General features: G+C 41.6%; 1 protein-coding gene across 3 annotated transcripts in view; it reads left to right on the forward strand.

Annotated features, from left to right (window-relative positions):
- Positions 1-5,342: 5,342 nt before the first annotated feature.
- Positions 5,343-26,264, forward strand: part of NDC80 (NDC80 kinetochore complex component) — a 78,093-nt gene continuing 57,171 nt past the window's right edge. The window contains exons 1-5 of one of the 3 annotated variants that reach the window (XM_085850527.1): positions 5,448-5,463; positions 5,954-6,032; positions 16,148-16,241; positions 24,119-24,223; positions 24,335-24,434. In XM_085850527.1, the coding sequence (XP_085706653.1) occupies positions 6,002-6,032; positions 16,148-16,241; positions 24,119-24,223; positions 24,335-24,434 (330 nt within the window). In that variant the 5' untranslated portion in view covers positions 5,448-5,463; positions 5,954-6,001. Of the gene's footprint in view, positions 5,464-5,953; positions 6,033-16,147; positions 16,242-24,118; positions 24,224-24,334; positions 24,435-26,264 lie in introns of those variants that run through there. The other 2 variants (XM_085850528.1, XM_085850529.1) reach the window with 2 other exon arrangements.

Raw genomic sequence — 26,264 nt, forward strand, 5'->3', positions numbered from 1 at the left:
CCCTGGTTGAGTCAGTAAAGAGTGTTGAATTTTATTGGTATGGATTTGATTTTCCTTGGCCTTGCAGCGGAGGATTCTTCAGTTTTAAAAAGCTCAAGGCAGGTAGGCCTTTGAAATATAATCATTATTGTGACTGTACTCAAGGATAAGGCAACAACAAATATAACAATTGCCCTGGGTGAGCGCTCTGTCCCATGGTAGTCTTCATCTTGGAGGATGCAGACAACGTGAGCCAGGTGTTAATTACCCTCTGAAGAGGAAGGACAAAATGGGATGGGGGCGAAGGAAGTTGTGGGTGGTTCAAGGGATGTCACATGTCCATGAATAGACTGTGAGACTCATGTCATAACTTCTCACTTCATTATTCGTGTGGTTGGTCGTGTGTGTGTGTGTGGACATGTTATATTTAAGGGTAAGATATGCATGATTTAATCCTGGTGTTGGCGCAGTGGTTAGGGCAGCGGATTGGGATCCAAAAGGTCCTGAGTTCAAGCCCCGTTGGGCCACTGAATTAATACACCAGGGGGTTGGCTCAGCCTGTCATCCTTCCGAGGTCGGCGAAATGAGTCCCAGTGTACTGGGCCGGCGTATACCCCGGTTAAAATAGGTGTACCATATCCCTGTGTCGTAAGAGGCGACCAGGGTTGCGTCAGGAAGGGCATCCGGCGTAAAACATGTGCCAAATCACAATGCGGATCATACGGATGATCCGCTGTGGCGACCCCACACGGGAGCAGCCGAAAGAAGAAGAAGAAGAGATATGCATGATTTAAATAATATCATATAATAGAATGTGTGATGGGAGTTCTAACGATCTGATAATACATTAAATCCTCCAGCAAGTAGGTGGAGAGAGGGGGTGTTATCCAGTGTCTAATCAATTTCGTCCTTGAAGTAGGTGTGTGTATGTGTGTACAATTAGAGCAAGCATTACCCTCTGTAATGCTGAAAACAATTTCAGTTGCTTTGACTGCTACCCGCAGTATTCAGCAGCCTACATAGGCTTCGGAAACAATTTTTGATTATGCCAGCCCACTTGTTGGAAAGGAATAGATCCATGAACTGAAGGATAAATGATGTAACATCCACTACAAAACATAGCTGGGAACACAACCATCCAGTGCTACATCGGAGGCTTGTTTTTCACCTTCTGCCTGACCAGATAAGGCTTGTTAGAATGGGTAGCATTACTTTGGCAAATGGGAAAACAACTATTGTCTGGAGAGGGGAGGGAGTGAGAAATTTGGAGACATGGAGGTCTTGAAATTTGTCCACTGCTAACCTGAGATGACTGTCGTGGACTTTCCACGTTGTGCAAACAAGCTGGGCTGGCAATGCGATGGTGATTTGACAACAATTCCCCAGACGGACACACATACATCAAGAAAGGAAGCCATTCCCAAGTTACTTTAAAGGGACATTTGGGGGAATGTAGTCCTCTAATTGTTTTATTGCCTTTCGTTGTACAATCGTAACTGACAGCGCCAAGACTCCGAGAGTAACCGAAACTAACCATTGATTGATTAGCTTTTGAATGAGATGCACATTCATGTGTTGGATGATGTGACTAATGAGGTTCAGGGAATGAAACGAACTTTATTCATGCACCACGCATTTTGATTGATTGCATGAATAACCCTTTGAATTGAAGTATAAAAAAACAGAAAATAAATTTATACATGAAGTTTGATTCCATCAATCCTATGTACTGTACATTAATTGAAGGCTGACGAGTTTAGTGATGCAAGTTGTTGATTCAGCAAACATGGCAAGTTGGAGGTGATGAAAAACGGGTTGGTGGGAATTGAAAGCGGGTTTTTACTTTATTACCTCCACCGCCGAAGGTGAAGGAGGTTATGATTTCACCCCTTTCTTTCTGTTTGGATGTTTGTTTGTGTACAAGATATCTCAAAAAGTTGTGGACAGATCCGGATTAAATTTTGTGGACAGATTGGGTGTGTGACGAGGACGAAGTGATTAGATTTTGGTGAAGATCCGAATCCGGATCTGGATTCGAGAATAATTTAATTTTTAAAGTGATTCTTCACCAGTGAGAGATCGATATAGTACTGTATAGCATGATATTTCAAAAATGTATTGGGCCCGATATGTTCTCGTGGATCAGGTATTGCGTGGCAGAGGTTTGTGCTCCACCGAGTGCTCTTCTAGTTTATTTATTTATCCCAAACGTGGTAAAAACGCTTTTCGAGATGTTGTTAGTGACACAAAATACACCAGAATACCGATAAAATCGTTTATTGATGAGATGGTCTTGCAGTTGTTCAGAACTCCTCTCTAATGTTTACTTATGGTTACAGTCTCAGTGTAGACTCATGTTAACGATCGTGGATCACCAAACGAGCAGAGATCAATCAAACTGACATGGCCACGACCTGACGGACGAGTCTCTTCGTGTGACTGTGCTCGGTCTTGTATTCACCACAGGATTTCTTGGTCTTTCGGACGAAATCTCTCGGAGGATCAAACTTGTGACCCGAGGTTTTCAGGAAGAAGTTGGTTTTACCTGCGACGAGAGCACGTGACCTCATTTGACAATCGCACTCGGCAATCGATCTTGTTCTTGCGAACTTGTGAGAAGATTCTTTCCTCTTCGGCATTACTGTGAGGCAGGACAAGTATGTGCTGAACGACCGTAAACAGAAGGTCAACTCGTGACTCCTCGTCTACCCTTCAAATCAACGATGGTGTTGGCTTAACGGCTAAGGTGGTCAACTTACGATCTTAGGGTCTTGAGTTTGAGCCCCTGTTATGGTATTGAAATAACACCAGGTGGGTTGACTAAGCCTGCCATCCTTCCAAGGTCGGCAAAATGAGCACAAGCTTACTGGTAACGGGCACTGCATCAGCGGCCCAACCATTCTTCCAGTAAAATGGCGCAACCAACAGGCACAGGCTACAAACGAAACTTCAGCATAATGATATCTCATGGCACAAATTATCATTACAAATTCAAACGGTAATAGATATCAATGAAATGGGATACTGCACTGTACTTAAACCTGTAACTGTGTAGGTCTTTGTCACAATATCCATCCATTGGGACCTGACTGTGCAGAGCGTTGGTGCTGCTGAAACAGTCTCCTTGGCTATTGAGCATAATACTGGACGGGTCGCCACTCCGACACAGGAAACCAGTAAGCTGGTACTCATTTTACCAACCTCAGAAGGATGACAGAGTCAATCCCACCTGGTATTAATTCAACAGCCAAGAGGGATTTGAACTCAGGATCCTGGGATCCCAAACACACCACCCTACCCATAAAGCCAACACCAGGCATATTGTCTTAACATGGTGTCATGTATTCTATTTAATTATCTTTATTACGGTTTGAATTTGGTAATTTGTGGACACTTTGTATGAATGAAAACAGTCCGAATCGAATCAAATCCAATCCTGCCATTCAAGATACTCCAAAGTTCTGATAAATATCACCAATTCGTGGAAGAGTGAATTGGAAAGCACAGATCGATTGATTCGTGGTGACGGCAACACGGTCAACGTGATGGTGAGTGACGAGGTCCTGCGTGCAGAATCCTGGAGGACGTCGACCTGGCGTTCAGTGAGGGGACGTTTATGACGTCACACAGCCAATAGACGAGACACGAGGTCTATCAGTCTGTGTCAATCCTTCAAAGTGGAATGGAAGTAAAAACTTTATCTTTTTTAAAAATTGATCCTACTTTCCATTCAATATGGGTTTTGACCACATTTAAACGGATGTGCGGGTTTTCAGAAACAAAACCGCTCAAATCCGTATAATCGGGGTCATTCGCGCCATGTATGATTTTGAGACTAATAGGGTTTTTATCCGTGTAAAGATAATTGTTTTAACAACACTAGTGCGTGCCCGTACGTGCAAAAAAAAAACTCCAAAAAAAAAACTTTCAAAGCGTCAATTGTGACGTCATAGCACCGAGTCCTGTCATTGGTTTGGTAAATAAATGGCCATAACTTGGGAAACAGCTGAAACGGACGAAGAAGAACGATATCAAACCTTGAAAAGGCACATTCTCAGGTCCCCAGCATCAATTGTGACGTCATATCAAACGAAGAAGAATTGTGACGTCATAGCACCGTGTCCTGTCATTGGTTTGGTAAATAAATGGCCATAACTTGGGAACCACTTGTCCCATTAATATCAAACCTTGAAAAGGCACATCCTCAGGTCCCCAGCGTCAATTGTGATGTCATATCAAACAAAGAAGAATAATTGTGACGTCATATCAAACAAAGAAGAATTGTGACGTCATATCAACGTGTCCTGTCATTGGTTTGGTAAATAAATGGCCATAACTTGGGAACCACTTGTCCGATTAATATCAAACCTTGAAAAAGCACATACTCAGGTCACCATCAATATCCCTTGCAAGTTTCAATGAGATCGGACCAGTGGTTGTCGAGAAACAGCGGTCACAGACACACACATGCACACAGATTGCTGGAATTATAGATAGATAACTAGTTGTCCGATAAATGATAAACGACCATGGAAGGGGAACGTGCGACAACGAGTCGACGCTCTTCCACCCCATCGTGTCAGAGGTGAGTTCCGTCAGCAAGCGACTTGCTCAAGCAAACGTTCCAACGGAACGGAGAGCTCGGCAACGCTTAACAACATGGCGGTCCCCCACCGAAAACAATGGTATCGTGTGTGCGGCGCTCGAACAAATGCTCTCCGGGCCGTCGTTTTCAGTTTTACTCGATCATGTTGTGATAATTTCCCAAAACTAAATTTATTTTGTTCGCAGCGGCTCCAGAGTACAACAAAGAGGGAAAGAAAGATAATGAATAAACGTGGAATAAGAAGGAGGAACTCCCTGTCGAGCTTATCTATGCATCTACCACTTCCGGTGTCGGTGTTCGTTTTGTTATATTTATCTAACATTACTATCGTTTTGAAGCCAACTACGGCGGCATTTTTTCTCACTTAATGAAACACTTATTTTAATTAATTGCTCCACGTACCCAGCGGCTAGGCGAGCGGCTTGCACAGGCGTTGATACGGAACGATTGGCTTGGAAAGCGATAGCAAGCCGCTTGCTAACTGAATACCACCCTCGTGTATTTGGTTTATAAGCCTACTTTGGAATAATTTTGTTTTATCTACTCAGGTTTCCCTCTGACGTTTCAGAAATAACTTGTTAAAGTAGGTAATTTGCGAAGAGCAAAAAATGGTGTATCGCCATAGTTTTGTTAAGTTATGTTAGCCTTCCATAATATATTTGTTTAATCGAATTTTGAGGAAATCTTTAAACTTCAAGCACCTTGTGGTACGTAGGATTCATGTGATTAAAGGAGACATAAAAACAAGGCAACCAAATAAATATAATTTCGCATCGTGAACAATTTGAAATTTGATTGGTTCTGCGATTTGAACGCGGCGCTGAAACGGCGTCATTTTGTTTTTCAAACTTCGACGGAAAGATTACAGGCATTCTGAGGTAAAATTCATTGTTCTGAGGTAAAATTCATTGTTTAAGGGATTAATTTACTACGGTTGTCAACTATGGATGATGTAAGATCATTCAATGGTTTTACAAGGGATAAAAGTGTGGGGGGGGGGGAATACGCCTGGGTGCTCACCTGGTAGTGGTTGGATAAGAAAACCAGCAAACTGCTTCGTCTTCATCGATATAATCCACAAAGTATGTAACAGAGAATAAAGTAAATAACTGATGCATTTTTTTTATTTTTTTTTAATGAAGTGAAAAAACTTTGGTACATCACGGGTGATGAAGGTTGTAGTCAATCTTCGTCAACATTGCATGTGTAGTTTCTGAGAAGAAAGTAAATACCGATTTGGGGGGGAAACCACCGTGGAACCCCCAGCCGCGTTATTTATTTATAATTATTTTTAATACCATGAGCAAACTTTTGTACATACAGGGTGATGAAGGTTGTGGTAAAGTTTCATTGAAATCGTATGTGTAGTTTCCGAGAAGAAGTTTCAAGTATTTGTGGACGTACTGACGACGCACCATGCCAAAAGCTCCCCGGAACGACGTTGCAGGTGAACTAATTACCTTCGCATTCTGCGAAAGGTTATGTTTTGGTCGGCGTGTATTTATTTATTTATTTATTTGTTTGTTTGTTTGTTTGTTTGTTTGTAATCTTGTGATTCGTATAACTCATAAAAGTATTAAACCGAATTGCATGAAATTTGGTGGGATGATTGGTTATTAGCCAGGAAGCATTCGATTAGATTTTGGGATCGTTCGGGTCAAAGGTCAAGGTCACGAAAAGGTCAAAATCGTCTTTTTACGATAACACGGTCAATTTTTATTCGATTTGCATGCAACCAACGCCAAAATGTTGAGAATTCAACGCCTCATCTTGTGATATGCAATATGACACAATGACGCCCATACTCTTGTTAGGGGTCAAAGGTCAGGGGAGTCATGACCTTGAAAAATATGCGGTTTTTGTCATGACGCGGTCAATTCTTGTCCGCTTTACATGAACCCAGCACCAAAATGTTCAGAATTTAATGCCCAATCCTGTGACACAATGACGTCATAACACATGTCACCGGTTGGGGTAAAATGTCGGGCGGGGGGGTCATGCCCTTGAAAAATATGCGGTTTTCGGCATAACTCAGTCAATTCTTATTCGATTTGCATGAAACCAGCATCAAACCAGTTCCCCACACTCATACCAAGAACAAAAAAAGTAGTGGCGGCGAAGGTATGCGCTCTATGAGTGCCCGTTCTAGTTAATAATAATTCAAGAGAACGTTAATTTGAATGCATGAATCAACAGCACAAACCTACAGAAGATTAGTGAGCGTTATTGTTTAATTTTTTTTTCCAAGACGGGAAAAGCCAAAGCCAAGGTGGAAGCGTCATCAAATATGTAGAAAGGTCTTTCACAATCAACTTCATCAAATATATCGAAAGTTGTTTCACAATCTACTTCATCAAATGTATAGAAAGTTGTTTCACAATCCACTTCATCAAATATATGGAAAGTTGTTTCGCAATCCACTTCATCAAATATATGGAAAGTTGTTTCGCAATCCACTTCATCAAATATATGGAAAGTTGTTTCACAATGTACTTCATCAAATATATAGAAAGTTGTTTCACAATGTACTTCATCAAATATATAGAAAGTTGTTTCACAATGTACTTCATCAAATATATAGAAAGTTGTTTCACAATGTACTTCATCAAATATATAGAAAGTTGTTTCACAATCTACTTCATCAAATATATAGAAAGTTGTTTCACAATGTACTTCATCAAATATATAGAAAGTTGTTTCACAATGTACTTCATCAAATATATAGAAAGTTGTTTCACAATCTACTTCATCAAATATATAGAAAGTTGTTTCACAATCTACTTCATCAAATATATAGAAAGTTGTTTCACAATGTACTTCATCAAATATATAGAAAGTTGTTTCACAATCTACTTCATCAAATATATAGAAAGCTCTTTCACAATCCACTTCATCAAATATATAGAAAGCTCTTTCACAATCCACTTCATCAAATACAGAGGAAAGCTCTTTCATAATCCACTTCATCAAATATATAGAAAGCTCTTTCACAATCTACTTCATCGACTATATAAATGGCAGTCCTGTCTGTTTGTCTGTAACCAATAAGCTCCTAAACCAGTGAACCGATCGTGATAAAACTTTACACGCATATAGACCTAACATTCAGCTCCAGGATGCGCTAAGTGGCTTTCCATAAAAATGAAAAATATATATATAATTTTTTTTTCATTTAAAAAAAAAAGTCTTTCGAATAGTGCGCCGGCGTATTAACCATAACAAAAGGCTTCATGGTTAAAAACGCTAGGGTTTTTTGAAATACAAAATGTTCGTATTCGTTGACTTTTTAAACATACACATTCGCCTCCTGTTATTTGAATTCTTGAACTGCACGCGCACGGCAACAGCTAGCTGCTGATAGATCTGCTCATGAAAGAGCCAGGCAAGCGGAGTCAGCTGCAGAGAGAGAGAGAGAGAGAGAGAGTCGTCTTACTGCTGATATATCTGCTCATGAACAAGCCAGGCAAGCAGAGGCGGCTGCAGAGAGAGAGCGTTGCCTAACTGCAAATAGAGCGTCACACCGACGGGCGAGAGAAGCACAAAACTCGCGTTCCAGCTTTCTCGGTCCGGGTTTTGGCAGGACATCAAGGTAAGGACAGTTTCCACTGCTGCTAGAAACATTAAGTGGCTCAAGGCCGCCTTCAACTATGACCTCTCTGAGGATTACGGCAGCATAAAGCCTTCCTCCCATAAATCTGAGGAATAAAAGAAGCCTTCCTAATTTTCTCCATACAACTAATGCCTCAGTCTAACTGGCGTGAGGAAAATAGGGCAAATTTCCCATGTATTACCGGGTACTTCAGCTACTCAAATATATAGAAAGCTCTTTCACAATCCACTTCATCAAATATAGAGGAAAGCTCTTTCACAATCCACTTCATCAAATATAGAGGAAAGCTCTTTCACAATCTACTTCATCAAATATATATAAAGCTTATACAGTCATTATGTCCGCATGTAGGATACACATGGACCCCAGCTTCTGCTTTGTCTGAATGCTGTGGTGTTTGTTTTCTCCATATGTGGGTTTCAGACTGTGGAACAGAGCTCTCCCAGGTCCTAAAGTGCATGTGTGTGTGTGTGTAAGGAAGTTATTATTACTATATATACAGTGGTGCCCCCAGCCTGGTGTTGGCGCAGTGGTTAGGGCAGCGGCTTGGGATCCAAAAGGTCCTGAGTTCAAGCCCCGTTGGGTCACTGAATTAATACATCAGGGGGTTGACTCAGCCTGTCATCCTTCCAAGGTCGGCAAAATGAGTACCAGTATACTGGGCCGGTGTATACCCCGGTTAAAATAGGTGTACCATATCCCTGTGTCGTAAGAGGCGACCAGGGTTGCGTCAGGAAGGGCATCCGGCGTAAAAAAAACATGTGCCAAATCACTATGCGGATCATACGGATGATCTGCTGTGGCGACCCCTAACGGGAGCAGCCGAAAGAAGAAGAAGAAGATACAGTGGTGCCCCCAGAATCCGAATTGAATTCGTTCCAAGAGGCTGTTCGGATTCCAAAAAGTTCGGATTCCAAAACTATTTTCCCAATAAGAAATAATGGAAAGTGAATTAATCCGTTCCTGGACCCCAAGAAAACCCACTTTCAAGACGCTTTCAACTGAAATTACCCATGTTTAAGGTAAAATAAGATGAGTAAATGACCTTTTCTGAGTCATGAATCTTCTAATCCTGGGGGATGAGCAGGACGTTGTCGCTTCTTCCATCAGGTCTGGATGCAGCTCCAGCCTATCAGTGGCCATTGGGATCCAAAACGTAACCTGTTCAGCCTGGTGGAGGTATGTAATTAACCATGAAGCAACAAATGGTGTTTTATATCCCAGTACACTCTGTGGAGACACAAACGTGCCATTTTCACCGCACGGTTCCGCGGAGATAATCAAGAGGTGAAGCGATTGGGTGACGCAGCATGACGTCCCTACCATGCTCGCGAAAAAAACGTTGAGTTCGTTAAAGCCGATTGGTCAGAGCGTTCATTGAATGAGTTCGCTTCACGACGGGTTTTCACGCTTTTATCGCTTCTTTATTTTTCAGAATCCTACACACGGTCGATTTCGGCAGCTTGAACATGGCAGCGAGATCAGACGCACGCGTACCGCTCTCATGCTTAGCGATAAGTTCTTTCTTCAACTCAATTGTCGTTCTCACGGACTTCCTCTTACTCCTATTTGCTTCACTGCTCTTCTTGGTTGCCATGGTGAATGCACAAGGGTGATAATTGAAGAAAAAAAACAGCACACATCAAGGTGAAAACACGAGGTAAAGTAGCGATCGACACATGAGAGATGCTTTCACGAGGACTTCCACCGAATAACTGAATGAACAAAGCGCGAAGATGCGGCTCAAACAGGCGGGGGAGACTCATGTGAACAAACATGAACGCTACGTTGTGTTCGGTTTTCGAAAATGTGTTCGGTTTTTAGGGCAAATCTTTCTTGAAAAAATTGTTCGGATTCCAATTTGTTCAAACAATGGGGCGTTCGGATTCTGGGGGCACGACGGTATATATGTATATGTGTATATATATATATATATATATATATATATATATATATATATATATATATATATATATATATGTATATGTATATGTGTATATATATATATATATATATGTATTTTTTTTTTTTTGGGGGGGGGTAGTCGATCTATCTTCCCTTGTCAGTATTTCCGTCTACGTTTGTCTGTCTGTCTGTATGTATGTATGTCTGTTTGGTCCAGTGCTCCATTAATACAATGGTGATTTTGATGAAACTTGGTTGGTAGGTTCATACCATGACCTAGTTGTGTGCAAATGAGAACCGTTGCTGTGGACCCATCCGTTGCCGAGCAACGGACCTTTGAAATTTTCAAAAAAATCTCAAGAATTTCTTTTTTCGAAAATCAAAAATCGGGTCACGAGCGACTGTGGGCAGTACATTCAGCCATATTGTCAAAAATTTCCAGCCGGGTCCTATGAAAACTGTCGGAGAAGATAGACTTTGAATGAACCCTGGTCGAAAACAATAAAAAAACAAAGTTCGTTATATCTCGGAGACTATGAGTCAGATATGCATGAAACTGGTATGGTAGATTCATGGTATGTCCTAGTTATGTGTGAGAAAGAACCGTTGCTATGGACGCTTTTGTTGGCTAATAACGGCTGAAAAACGACTAAATTCGACTTGATCGACTACCCATGTCCACCTACCGGCTTGTTTTAATGTTTGAGGCTTTTTGTAATCAATTTTTTTCAACAAACTTTTCTTGTGAGGATTTGTAAAACACCTTAATTACCCTGCACATGCAAAGTGAAAAGTGGGCTTAATCAATTGGTTCATGTTCGTCTGGCTATATCCCTCCCTCCATCTATAAACATCAGTTCATAATCAACGAAAAAAAACTCCTTTAAATTTAATGTTTTATTTTGAACATGAATATTAAGACTAGTCTTTCGTTTTACTACACTTTGTGTTTGAATTCATCCCAATCATACATGCCAAGAGAGGAGTGAGTTAATATTGTCGCAGGTCTGGGGTTAAGTTAATCCCCTATGCCCAATTGTGGTGAACGGGCGTATAACACCAAACAGGCCCGGATAGCCGAGCGGTTTTCCTTCGGAGGCGGACACGTGATTCAAAGAGATCATCGCGCGTGGGAGTGGCATTGGCGCGGCACTGACGGAGCGACGAAGGCACGGCACAAATGGATGTACAGAGTTTATACTCGAACCCCACGAGCTTCTTGCGTCTATCGTCCTCACCGATGCCGCTGCTTTGCAGAATGGCTTTTGGAGCTTTTGAGATGAATTTGCCATTTGTCCACCGTCTCTTCGGTGATATACACGAGGCTTCAAGGTCGGTCTCTCATGATCAGCCAAGAGTGAATGGCCAGTATCTTGCTCCTCCACATGAACCAATTCACAGCACGACACGAGAATCACGCAGCCATTTTGTCGTGCCGAGAGGAGAGCAAAGCAATTTCCTCCGTCCCAGTCACATTCCCCTCGCAACAACTACTGTGAACTAAACCCTTCTTCCACCTCTGGGTGTGGCTTGCTGGCACGAAACCCAGGAAGACGGGGCCTCTGGCTGCTCAGCACGCCTGGCTTGCTTGTTGTCATGGTGGTTGTGGTTATAAAAACGCAACTCCTTCATGGCTGGCTTGTAAATGCAAAAACGTAGGAATAGGTCACAGGTGGCAATCACATAAAGGGGGGGGGGGAATTGGTATAAATCCCTATGTAATTAACACAGCACCATTCCCAATCCCCCACCATTGTCATTGTGCTGACAAGTAACACTTAAGCTCGCAGTCTCCCTACTTAATTTACATCGAGATGTTTCTTAGACGTCCACAGACCAAACAACTCTATTCAATCATAACTTTCCTGTGAAATTCCTCCTCCTACCCCTACAACCGTAACAATATTTTACTCTGTCTGTCTGTCTGTCTGTCTGTCTGTCTGTCTGTCTGTCTGTCTGTCTGTCTGTCTGCCTGACAGTCAAACAAAATGGAAAAAATCATTCCAAACACAAAAAATAGTTTTTTAGGACATTGTAAAGGACACTTACAGCAGGCATGAATAACTAATGTAATGTGTTGGATATGGTGGTAAACTCAGAATTTATTTATGTGACTTTTACAATCTTTAATTTATTTGAATTGAATTATATGATGCACTGAAACACTGTAGTACACAAATTGCCTTTGTTATACATCCAAAAACCTCCAGTTTAGCAGTACTGTACTGTACTGTACTTGGACATGTTAGATATGGTGGTGTAGAAGACAGCTTTTACAATGCTAATCTTCTGTCGTTTCTTTTTTTTTTTTAACAACGTTTAAAATCATTATTGTATTTAAATTGAAGGATATACTTGAACATTGCATGGGGTGTATTGTGTTCTTTGAGTATGAACTCTCCAGTTGGGTCTGTGTTTTATTAACACGATTTGAGCAAGGTAATTAAGAAAAAAACAAAAACAAAGAGCCTTGTATGAATAATAAATATTTTGGGATTTGTAAAAAAGGGAGAAATCGGATAAATGATCAAAGGAATGCTGACCATGATTATGGATAGACCCATCCTTGCCATACACAAGGATGTTCAGTTTATTAATAGTCAGGTCAATATATGGAAAATACCCCCTCAACCCCCAAAAAATTGCTACAAAAGGTTTCTCAACCGATTCTGGTAGGTTTTAGTGTACTTTATAACATACTAAAAGTTTACCAAAGTATGACCCCCGGAAAAGTGTTTTTTTTTTCAAGATGGCTGCCGAAACCTTTTAATGATCATAACTCTGCAACTATCAACTCAAATTTGATGATCTTGGTGTCTATACCTAGGTTTTTTGGGGCAAAGAACACATTGAGATCATAAAAAATGATGTTGGCCTACTATGTAACATCAAAATCCAATATGGCGTCAAAAATGAACACATTGTAACCATTTTTATATCACATAGCGTAAGTTAAGATTTTTTGCTGCAGTGGCTTTCCAGATTTTCAGTGCTGCCATCAGTTGAGAAACCTTTTGTACCAATGTTTTAGGGGTTGAGGGGCCATCTTCTTGTTGACAAGTGCCTGCATAGCCAGCTTATAACGGAAATGGCCAAAGACAATCCCGAGATTCAGACACTGCTGGATCAAGCCGCGGAATTGTACTCCTCCCTTCTTAGCGGAGAGACGACGCTAGGAGATGCTGCTTGTTCTGAGGTTTTGATCCAACTCGAGACAGTAACGGAGAAGAAGAAATCTGAACTTGCTCAGACCTCAAAGACCAGCCAGTTGTGGCATAATTATCAGCGTATGGTTGGCATGGCAAGAATGTTGATCAAGGCGGATCGTACTGGGTCTTGGTTGATGCATTTGCAGGCAGTGTCCAATTGCCTAACTGTCTTTGCTGCAGCTGGGCACTTCAATTACCTGCGATCTGCTCATTACTACCTGCAGCAAATGAGCAACCTGGAGGAAAAACACCCAGGCGTTTATCGAAGGGTCCTTGATGGTTTTCACGTTGTTCGTAGGAGCAATCAGTGCTGGGCAGGACTTAGTAGTGATCTTGTCATTGAATAAACGTTGATGAGGTCTCTAAAGAGCACTGGTGGTCTAACTCGCGGCAGTGGGATGACCGAGGACATGTGAAACCTTTGGACCTTTTCTGCACCTGTAACATCCGAGTACAACAGTGCGATGCAGGATTTCACAGACCTGACCTATATATACTACAAGTCCGCAACACAAAGACTCAACTGAGGCGCGCATCAAAAGAGATGCATCTGATCTCGAGAAAATTCGGATAAAGCTTGCAGCCTGCTCACCCTTCACATCTGATTCTACTCTGAGTAACATTGTCAACGGGATAGTGGCTGGGCCAGATGTGAATGTACAATGTACATGCCTTTGAATCGGTTGGGAACAAGATCATTGAAGATATAATCGGAAAGTCGGCATTTACTTACAAATTCAAGTGGAAAGACAGAGCCCAAACCCTTGGGAATATTTCTGCTGTGAAGATTGCTCCTGATCGTACCATTGATCCTGCCCTTGTGTTCCAGTGTTTCATTGTGGTGTCAGGATATCTTTCCCTTGAATATGTTTTGACGTATGAACTAAGCCACTACCCTCCAGCCCTCTTTGAGGTCGGGAACATTCTTCAAAAAGCAGACAAACCTCAGCTTGCTCAGGCAATTCGAGACCATGCTGCGGACTTGTCAAGTGAGGCTGTGATGAACTCTATTCCTAAAACAGATTGTTACGTGCTCGATGGTGGCTCTTTGCTTCATAGTTTACCGTGGAAGAAAGGCGACTCATGTAATGCAATAGCTGAGTCTTATGCAGACTTCACTGTGAGACATTACGGACTAGCGACAGTGGTGTTCGATGGCTATGGTGAAGGTCCCTCCATAAAAGACAGCACACATCAGAGACGGGGACAAAACCTGCACCCTATTGTTAGTTTCACTGCAGAAATAGAGTTTTCAGGCAAAAAGGAGGACTTTTTGTCTCGTGACAAAAACAAGGCAGACATGATTGCTCTCATCAGCACAGCACTAACTAAAAGGGATGCCATGTCATTCAGTCACCAGGGGATGCCGACGTTGATATCGTTAAGGCAACTGTTGAACAATCCCGTCATTGCACCACAACGTTGGTCGGTGAGGATACAGATTTGCTGATCTTGCTCCTTCATTACTCTAGAACAGACAATGAGATCATCTACTTCCGTTCTGACGCAAACATGCAGTCAAAAGAACACAACGTGTATAACAACCTATTGAAAGACACTTTAGGAGATGTGTGCAATGAGTTGCTCTTTGTACATGCCTACACAGGCTGTGATTCAACTTCAAGGATTTTTGGCATCGGGGAAAAAAAGTCAGCCTTCCGAAAATTAGTGAAATCTGATCCTGTCATGAAGTCCTGTGCTTGTGCATTCATCCTTCAAAACAAATCTCAAGAGGACATATCAGATCTTGGAAAAGACCTGATGGTTGATCTCTTTGGTGGCAAGTCTAATGATACGCTATCATCACTGCGCCATATCATTTTCACCAAGAAAGTGGCAACTACTCAAGCATTTGTCACTCCTGAACGGCTTCCACCAACATCACCTGCAACAAGATTCCATAGCCAACATGTGTACTTTCAAATTATGGTATGGATGGGGATGGCAAATGAAATGAACCCAACTTAATGGGGATGGAAATAGGAAAATGATCAGTTAATTCCAATTATGACCCAAAACAATGCTGCGCCTCACGAACTCTTGAAAATTATCCATTGCAACGGTTCGAGGGGGTGCAAATCCTCTCGACGCAGCTGCAGACGCTATGGACTCCCCTGCTCTGCTGCATGTGGCCCTTGCCAAACTGAAAACTGTGACATTCCAAACAACACTCAAGAGGTCGATACTGAGGAGGATGACGACAGTCAAAACTGAACGCTCTGAAACTTATTCTATGGACAAAGGCTTAATTTTTGTGTTACATAATAAGCCAACATCATTTTTTATGATCTTAATGTGTTCTTTGCCCCCAAAAACCTTGGGATAGACACCAAGATCATCAAATTTGAGTTTATGGTTACAGAGTTATGATCATTAAAAGGTTTGGGCAGCCATCTTGGACGCCATCTTGAAAAAAACACTTTTCCGGGGGTCATACTTTGGTAAACTTTTAGTATGTTATAAAGTACACTAAAACCTACCAGAATCAGTTGAAAAACCTTTTGTAGCAATTTTTTGGGGGTTAAACTGTATATTGACCTGACTATAATATACATTCACTGGGACCTTCCCACTGTGTTAACAATGCGTCTCGCTATTTGCCAGTCCCGTTATTGGCCAGAGCCACCTGCCATCACCTGATTGCTCCCTATCGTGATGAAACTTGGCATTCATTCAAATTGCAGCACCTTTGGAGCTTTTGAGATGAATTTGCCATTTCTTCTCCAGCGTGCTTCACAATTAAAGGGCAATTGGCATGGCAAACATCATGGTGAATAGTTTTATGTATCACATAAGTCATGGTTTGTGAAATTTCAACTTTGTGGCATCGTTTGACAGGTGTGACCATGCAGCGACCATCAACCAGCCGAGGAGCTTCTGCTCAGAGGGTGAAAGCCGGTGGTTCAAATCGAGAACTGTTTACTCCATTAAGGTAAAGTGCACCTTATTTTGTTAATTTCATCCATGTTTACCAAAGGTGGATGGAGGTTATGTTTTCACCTCTGTCTGTTTGTCTGTCTCTAAAAGTTATACGGATCCGGATGAAATTTTGTGTACAGGTTGGGTGTGTGACGGGGGCACAGTAATTTGGTCACAGGAAATTTGGTCACGGTAAAACGGTCACGAGGTAATTTGGTCACGGTAATTCGGTCACAAGGTAATTTGGTCATGGTATTATTATTATTATTATTATTATTATTATTATTATTATTATTATTATTTATTATTCACTGCATTTAAGGCCAGTAAGGCCCAAGAGCAGTAATAAACATTTTCATTTCATGGCCGGCGAATCTTGTTGGCATAATGACGTATTGACCAAGTTTTCTGACTACTATAATGGAATCGATTCTGTCTCTCTCAACTTATAAATTCCAATTCCATTATAGTAGTCAGTAAACTTGGTCAATACGTCATTATGCCAACAAGATTTGCCAGCCATGAAATGAAAATGTTTATTACTGCTCTTGGGTCTTACTGGCCTTAAATGCAGTGAATAATAATAATAATAATAATAATAATAATACCGTGACCAAATTACCTTGTGACCGTTTTCCCGTGACCAAATTACCTTGTGACCGTTTTCCCGTGACAAAATTACCTTGTGACCGTTTTACCGTGACCAAATTACCTACATTCGTGTGACGGGGACAAATTGATTAGATTTCGGGGAAGATCTAGATTATGGACATGATAATTTTTTTTGTTTAATATACATGTGATTCGTCACCATTGAGAGATGAGGTCAAAAACGATATATTTATTATATGATATTTCTTGAAAAGTTGTGGATGGATTCCGACAAAACTTGGTGGATGAGTTTGATAGGTGACAGGAACAAGCCAATTCGATTTTGGTTCAGGTCTGCATGAACATCTGGCCTATCAATGGGATACAAAACGTAAACTGTTCAGCCTGGTGGAGGTGTGCGCTCTCACTGCACTCCCTTAGTTCAGTAGTCTCTCAATAAAAGTTTTTCAACTCCCCTCCCTCCAGTATGGTTTACTTGTCTCAAGTGCAACCTTTTATGTAAAATGTCTTTAACTGCATTATCTCTTTTGTTAAGTTTTTTTTCTACATTATTTTATTGTGTGTGTGTGTGTGTGTGTGTGTGTGTGTGTGTGTGTGTGTGTGTGTGTGTGTGTGTGTGTGTGTGTGTGTGTGTGTGTGTGTGTGTGTCATGTGCCTATGTTCCCGTGTCTATGACCTCACCTGGGGTTGTGATCCCCGAGCATCTGGCTCTATATTTGCAAATACTTGTGCATTTCTACAACGTCTAAATACAAAACATAATCAGCGACTCATGTTTCACAACCAGTTTAATTTGTATACCTTTTTGTTTACATGAGATAAATATATTGGGCATGTATATCTCGGGCTGCACAAATTGAAAATCTTGTCACCACATTGTTGGTTGCGCAAATTTTCAGGTAAGATAATTGAGGGAACCGTGAATGAATTATGTTCTTCTCGCTCAAAACTGGGCAATTTTTATCTTGCCAAAACGAAGTTTTTGCAAGATATGTTAGTCAGCTTGTATGTTTTTGTTTGTTTGTTTGTTTGTTTGTTTGTTTGTTTGTAATCACGTATAAAAAAATTCTGCAGAGCACAGTTATCATTGGAAATTTTTGTAACTTCGCATATCAGAGGCCTATAGAGGTCCCTTTCAGTGCACAAAATTTTGAAGGTCAAAGGTCAAGGTCACTTTGTCGCAAATCAGGGGAGTCGACGAAACCCTTATTTTTTGAGTAATTTTGATCGTATCATCTTCAAACTTCATGGGAATATAGTTCATGGTCTGGCGCTCGGCTGATTAATTTTTGGTGGCGATTGGCCTTGACCTTCATGGTTAGCGCCTGAGGTCAAACATATTTGACCCCAAGGTCAAATTTTCAAGTTTTCGGAAGCATATCGTGTAGTACCTCAAATTGAACACCTCGATGAGTGCTTTCTCTATGTCAAGCTTGATACATTATGACGTCATTTGGTGACGTTATGAGGCAAACGCATATTTTTCATGGTTACTCTGTAGAACGATTCTCATCGAAATCTCTCGTAGGCAGATATTCCTCAATGAGTCGCTCCTGGTGGATAGCAGCTCTGTTCACCTCAGTGTGACCTTAAAGAAGTCACACGTGGTCACCTTTTGGCAAGATACGGGTCACCCTGCGGGTGACATTGGTTTATATTATTTTTGTTTCATTTGAAAAATGTAATTATGACAATTTTATGACTTGAGGTCACACATAATGCTGACTAGAACATTAAATGTAGGAAAATTGTTGGTGAATAGCATATTAAATAATTAATGAATGATTATCATCTTTATTATTTTTTTGTACAGAGTCGAAGCTCATGGAAGAGCTCGAACACAGAATAGATCAGGACGCAACAGAACAGCAGGAAGAGAAGGAAGAAATGCCAACAGCAAAGCTGATGGAAAAAATAAATTGAGACAGCAAAACAAGGGGTGCTGGTAAATTTGAGGGGTGGAGGAGAAGAATCATTCATTGTAAGACTGACATGAAGCAAATCATGGTCTTGGTGATCTAATTGTCATTTACACATGAAAGTTCAAATGCAAGGAGCTTGGCTATCAATACATGATATTTTTTAACATGTAAAAAAGATTCAACTCTGTAATCAGTCTGACCTGATGATTCTGATGCAGTTTATTTCCCAATAAAACTTTTTGTTTTTGTTTTTCTTCTTGACATGGTCGTTCATGTCAACTTCTATGAGATTCGCTAGAAATTTATGAAATGACCTGGGTTTGACGTGTCTCTCAACATTGGCCTTAACATATATTGTAATGTGTGGGGAAATGGGTATAAGTGCCCCAAGCTTTGCAAATCATGAATGATGAATGTTAAGTGAAGTTTAACATCCGGCTTGCATAAATAAATGCCAGATCATCTGTGGGTGTAGAAATTATATCCCTCATGCTTATATGCTTAAATGCTTAAGAGTCCCTCTTAAGCTGCTCGTCCCCTCCACCTAGCACTTCTTGCTGGTTCCCGTGTATGGATAGTGCAGCAGCATAGCAAACCTGTTGTGCATTTTGTGATACAGGCACCAAATTTGGCACAAATGTGCATTAATATGTTGCGAACATTTTCAGATATTGGGCCACTTGAAATTCTCTCTTTATGTCCGCCATATTGGATTTCAAAATGGCCGCCACTTGAAATCTACATTTGCTATTATCCCTGGATGTAATGCAGCTATTGACTTGATTCTGGTATCTAAATGTATGTTTTTGAGGGCAAGGAATCCAATGGTACCATTTTCAACTTAATATTATCTATCACAGTCTGTTGTATAATTTTATTTGGAAATTATCTAGGCAAATATTGGATTCAACACAATACTTTGAAAAGAATGTCTTAGTTCTGTAAATGTCTTGGGTATAATACTGACATGCTACATGGTCTAGTATTTGAGGCTAGGTGTACTGGTATCTGAGGCTAGGTATATACCGGTACTGAAGATACATGTACATAAACAGTGTCATGTTAACAAGTTCAGCATTGCCACAAGTACATGTCTGTTGTTGACTCATCGTCATGTGCAGTCCCCTTCACACACACAGAGGGCTGTGCACTGAAGGGCAGCCTTTTTTGCACTTGCAGCGCCTCCCACACCCTTTCTTGCACTTTCAAGAAACCAGCTCAATGCAGCTGTGAGCTGCCTCAGTTAGCCTGGTCCAGTAAGGTGTGTACTGTCCTTCTCCAGTCCTTGACCAACCCCAGTTGGTTGGTGGAGGGAGCTCTGGTGCTGGCAGCAGTATCTGACCCCACACATGTCCACCTTGATACACTGCCCTCTTGACATGTTCCTCCAGAGCTGCCTTCGTTGGAGGGATGAGCTGCACATTGTTCTTCCTTGCGAAGAATTTCCTCCTGGCCTTGTCAATGTCTGTGCATTTGCTGGTTCGATCATACAACAGGATCACGAACCTCTCGATGATGCGCATTGCATTGTCTGGTATGTCACGAGGTGCAGAGGACAGCAGCAGCAGCGCCTCAGTGAGTTCTGGCAGTACCGTCCAGACTGCCCACGCAGTCTTCTTGCCATGTCTATGAAAACTAGACACAGTGTCGCATCCAGTTAAAGCGTGGATCATTGGCAGTGCACGAGCCTTCTCTCGTCCCAATCCAGCTGCTATTTTGTGTGCTGCTAGGTATCGGAAACTCTGGCCTGTTCCAAATGTCAGCCACAGTTTGTCTTCTGGTTGCAACTCCTGTGTCAGGGACACTGCCAGCACCACAACATCGGAGTCTACAGTCCGGATGAGTATTGCATGGTGTCCATGCTGGACTGCGTGAGATGCATGCAGCAACATCCGACTGTCAGCTTCTTCATGGTTACATGGGGCGAGTGAGGTCAGATCTGGCAGTAGTGGCTTTCTGAGCACTGCCTCTCCATCAGCAATGAGGAGTTGCTTGTCCTCCTGGTCAAACCATTCCATGAGAGCTGCTGAGAGGAACCTGAACAGCTCGGTCTTGTTGCTGTCCACTCGTAGGAAGTTCTGCCAGTATCCTGGTATGGCTGCGGCAGCCACCACACGTCTCCACACACCTTGTCCCCGCTTTGCACATGTACTACCTTTCAGTGAATTAGCAAGGTAAGTATCCCAGACCAGATCCAGGCGTGACACTGTTTGCAGCTTCGTGGACATATATGGGATGAAGATCTGTTGTGCATACTCTTCAAAGGTCTTTGATGCAGCCGGCTTCAGCATCTGGACGATGGCTGCTCCATCAAGCACAATACAGGTCGTGTTACAGGAGTCTCTGTCTGCGTCGGAGACTTCTTCCAAGCTGTGAGGAGATCACTCTTGGTACCAGTGCAGAGGCTTCCACCATCAGACAATGCAGGAGGACATGCCTGATTCTCGTGACAAAAGAACTCCTCAAGGTTTCCATCCCTCATCTGGCAGCCAATGTACAGGCGCGCGAAGAGTTCACAGTCATTCTTGATGGAGGCAAGCTGTTGCTGACCTATGCTCTGGCTTCTGGGAGTGGAAGTGCTGAACACCTTCAGGTTGTTACGAGGAATGGGTGCGTCCACTGCCTTTGTTCTGTCCAACAGACACTCTGGTGAAAGCATCGAACTGCTCTTAGCATTCATCACGGTCTCCACAGCAGCAGGATCTGCAATCTCCTTTGTGTCCAGTTTGACTACATCCTGACTGTCCTCCTCAAATGGGTTGCCCATCTCCTCTATGATACCGACGAGAGAGCGAATATCTTTCACAAATGAGGCCTTTACACTTGGCGTCTGATCATGATGACGTGTGTCTGCTGTTTGCCGTCTCCAGTGTTGGTTCCAGTGTGTTGAAATTCAACAATCTGTGCAGCATGGGCAAGATGGACTGCATCACTATCACTATCCAGCTCGCAGGCTTTGGCAAGAGCAGCACCGACATCTTCAAATGCCATCAGGATGTCTCTCCGCTTGGTGTGTGCCCGCATGTCAGGAAACTGAGCCAACAGTCTCTGTTTCAGTCGTGTGGAGTGGACTCTCGTGTCGAGCTGGACTGATAGAGCTGGACAAGGTCAGCCAATCTGAATGCTGGTGCCGTCTCCTCATCTTGTCTGGTTTCTTCAATATAGAGGACGAGTTCAGCGAAGACAACTGCCGACATTGCTCGCTCTTGTTTTGTGTCCTGTGATCCTGTTGACTGGGCCTTTCATTTTGAAAATGGTACCATTGGATTGCTTGCCCCCAAAAACATACATTTAGATACCAGAATCAAGTCAATAGCTGCATTACGTCCAGAGATAATGGTAAATGTAGATTTCAAGTGGCGGCCATTTTGAAATTCAATATGGCGGACATAAAGAGAGAATTTCAAGTGGCCCAATATCTGAAAATGTTCGCAACATATTAATGTACATTTGTGCCAAATTTGGTGCTTGTATCACAAAATGCACAATTCTTTTGAATATTTGGGCTAAGCTGCCCCACTAGGAGCCAAGTCTTCTTGGATGACCATGCCCATTCTTCCCAGGAGTGAGAATGAAAGTAGGCATTTCCCAGAGATGATGAGGTGGTTGTGCATGCTAAGGTCGTGCACACTGGGTACTGGTACTCTCTCAGTTTAACTGTTCCAACTTTCTGCCGGTCTGCCATTCTGACCGAAAGCCATCAGGATATCAGTACAGGCCTTGTTTCCCTTCCCTTCCCCTGGGGGTAGGTATCAGGTTTGTGTGTGTAGTGTGCTTGCGTCTGGACTTGTTTTGTGCCCTGTTGTGTTTAATTATTACGTTATGATATACTCATTATTATTGCGTGGAATTTTAAAATTAATTATTCAAATTGGCAGTATGTGGAGACTTTCTTGGCCCAGCACACTTGTAGGGTCAAAAGTGTTTGAAAGCGCACAATTATAGGTCCCAAGTTTGGGTGGGAAGTGGCAAGACCCGTTGGGAATTTTCGAGGCCATCCTAATTGAGTTGTGATTTCAATCGAAATCAATGATTACGGTAATTACAGGACACAGGCACAAGTACAAAATACACAAAAAACATTTAAGTGGGGACATCAGATAACCCGATTATTCGCCAATGTTCTGAAGTCCGATTAGGGGCGTCACAATCCAATAAAAACCTATTTATTGTATAAATGAACTAAATGTCCCACCATTTAGTTCTGAGAATGAAAATAGGACACAAGGAAGACAAACCGATGAACTGTTTACAAAATAAATGTTACAAATCCCTCACTTGATGATGCAGGTGATGCAGTTAAGTTTCAGTCTGTAATCATTGTCATAATTAACGGAAAAAAAAGTTTGCTAAATGGCCATTTCATAAATGTTTTTAAAGAAAATCTCTCCCTTTATCTTATTTTATTTATTTTTTCCCTGACATCATGGTTGCCAATCGCTGTCGCACACAAAACGAGTTTATTCTTGCATTGCAATGACATACTTTCCCAATCAAACAGCTCCACACAATGTCCAGTGTCCAATCGGCAAGTCTGTAACAGCAGCTTGCCAAAATAAACTTTGCAGTTGTCATGATCATTGGTGAAACAATAACAACAATTGAAGACTGAGCATGGATCTAAAATTTGTACCTGGTTCTGCATACTTTTATTTTAATACACGAGCTAAAGTAACCAGTGTTGCCCAGGGAAATTTGTGTTGTTGACAAATCACAACAACCTCAACATATGATTTTCTCAATACATATTACTCAATCACTCCCAGGAGAAAAAAAGATCCAGTCAGTGTGAAAACACAAGAACCGATCGAGGCCTGAAGGCTAATTATCTGGTTTTATTTGGGGTAACTTTTTTTTTAATCCAAACCGAGCCCTCGACTTTCGTCTCGATGAAAGAGCAGGCCATGCAAAGTTTGGTTGCACTGCTTCCCACTCGGAACGAACGAACAAATTTTTGTCTATATATTTTAGATTTACAATTAATTTCTTGTTAACATGAAAACTTCAGATGAGGTACTTTCCCCCTTTTTAATTTTTTTTTTTTTAACTTTATCGCCTTGGCCTAAATCTTTCTATTTATTAATTAATTTATTTATTCACATCTGTTTTTTCAAGAGCGACAAATGGATTTTGTGGCACGCTGACAGTGTAACCGATGTATGAGCGAAACGATCGTTCATGCATTCTATGCAGCCCTGATGTCTACCTGAATGTATTTGCTGGACCTTTGACATACAAGAGCATAATATAAGCCTGTGTTTTCTGACGACTGACTAATCTGTTTAATCCTCCTCTCCCATTCCTTTTCTTCTTTTTTTTCTTTTCTTTTTTTTCTTCCACTCATTCTTCTGTCTAGTGGTAGAAGGCTCCCTTCATCTTTGGCAAGGGGAGGTGGTGGATCTGGACATGCCTCTGGTTCTGCCATGTCTGTCAGGCGATCTAGTTTTCTCAACAGAATGGCGTAAGTAAAGCTTGATTCGTTGATCTTTTGGATTTGATGATTTTCATTCTCTTGCCTCCTTGGTTGCAAAGTTTTTATCTTGGAATGTGTTTGATCGTTTATTTGTACTAGAATGGGAAGAAGTGCTGCAAAAGGTGGGGAAAAGACCAAGGATACAAGGCCTCTTCATGACAAAATTTATTTTCAAAAATCGACCAAGCAGCTTTGTGAGGTAAATGATCGGTGATGTGAAAAGGCAATGGAAATGTGTTGAATGATTTTTTTCATCAATAACATATGCATTTAACAAATAAAATATTTTGAGTTTAAAATATTTTTTGATTATAATATCATGTTGTTTGAGATTCATGCAATAAATTTTTTTTATTTAAAATTATTTGTGCTGCCTATATCCAGATGACCAATCCCAAATGGCAAATAAGTGAGTTTCAAAATTTAGTTCAAGTGAGGGATTTGATGATTATTTATCTTCTAACAGTTCATCTGTCTTTCTCTTAATTACGGTACTTTCACACAAATAACCTTCCCCCTGGTATACCCCAACTCGGGGGGGGGGGGGGGGGGTAGTGCTCTAAAAAAATTGAGGCATGTATAATCCACACACGAGTATACCCCGCAAGACCGCTTTCCTCTCCACATGACCGGGAGATACGCATTGTTCATATTTCCAGCAGCTGAAACGGTTTTGTTGTCAAGGGCCAACGGACAGGTCTTTTCACATGCAACTGTGGTAAATACCGTCACCAGTTGACATTAAAATGAATATCTTGAGAAAGGGTTGATGTAATAATTAAAGTTTACTGGACTGATGTGTTAAAACCAGCATGGTTCTGGCACCGATGCGACCGGAAACCACACTGCTTATCCATTAGAAATGTATAAATACCCTGCAGGCTGTTGAAATTTATATTGTTCCACAAAATCGTCCATACCATCACAAGTCCCTGTCGTACAATGTCAGGGGTGTGTTCAGGTTCCGAGTTTCTTGAATAGCGTACGCCAAGTGGCTTAAGCACGCCATTTGAAAGCGTTGATAAGGAACAGCTGGCTTGTCAAGTGCTAGCTAGCTGCTTGGTAACTGAACACACCCCTGCTGTTACTACAAGTAAGAGAAAATGTAAAAGTTTTACGACTGAATTCAAACTGAAAGTTGATGAAAAAGTGGGATGATTTCTGGAGAAGAAGAGGACGAGAGTGATGATATGGATTGCAACAGACCCACACTTGCTGACTGAGCTGCTTTAGCTGTTTCACAGTGACACAAAAGACGAGGACTTTGTGAGCTTTATGGAAGACAATTTGCTGGAAGACTATTTACCGGTGCCTTAAATAGCTTTGGAATTGTGTGTGTGTGTGTGTGTGTGTGTGTGTGTGTGTGTGTGTGTGTGTGTGTGTGTGTGTGTGTGTGTGTGTGTGTGTGTGTGTGTGTGTCGGTAAACCATGCAAAAGAACTGTAATTAAAGATATTACAATTAAACCTGCAAACAAAATAAAAATAAACTGCCTCTTTTTGTATCTCCTTGATAATTTAGTTTGCCCCCTCCCCTCCCCCTGTGTTTGTCACGTGCCGTATGGTGAAATACTGTATGACCCACACACGAGTATACCCCACAGTTGGAATGTTTGTAACCAAGTTAACGTATAGCCTCAGTTATTTGCGTGAAAATACGGTACCCTGCGCACACGAAACAAAAAGCGGGGTTAAGCAATTCGCTCGTGTCCGTCCTGTCTGTCTGTGAACGTCGGTTTAAGATCAAGGAACAACTGATTTAAATTGAATGTTATATTTTGAACACTAATCGGAAAACAAATCTGCCGCTTTACAGTACTTTGGCTCTCAATCCGTCCCGATCGCACACTTGCAGAGAAGTGAGATAACATTTTTACCCTGTCTGCCTGCCTGCCTGTCTGTCAAACAAAATTGAAAATCATTCTAAATATGAAATGTACTGATCTTTAAGAACATCATAAAGAACACAAACAACAGGCACAAATAATGAATGTACCATGTTCGATAGGGTGGTGTAAAAGACACTTCAAA

This window comes from Eptatretus burgeri, chromosome 12 (genome assembly GCF_056783735.1).
Source record: "Eptatretus burgeri isolate ZD-2024b chromosome 12, Ebu_testis_v1, whole genome shotgun sequence".
Taxonomy (NCBI): Eukaryota; Metazoa; Chordata; class Myxini; order Myxiniformes; family Myxinidae; genus Eptatretus; species Eptatretus burgeri.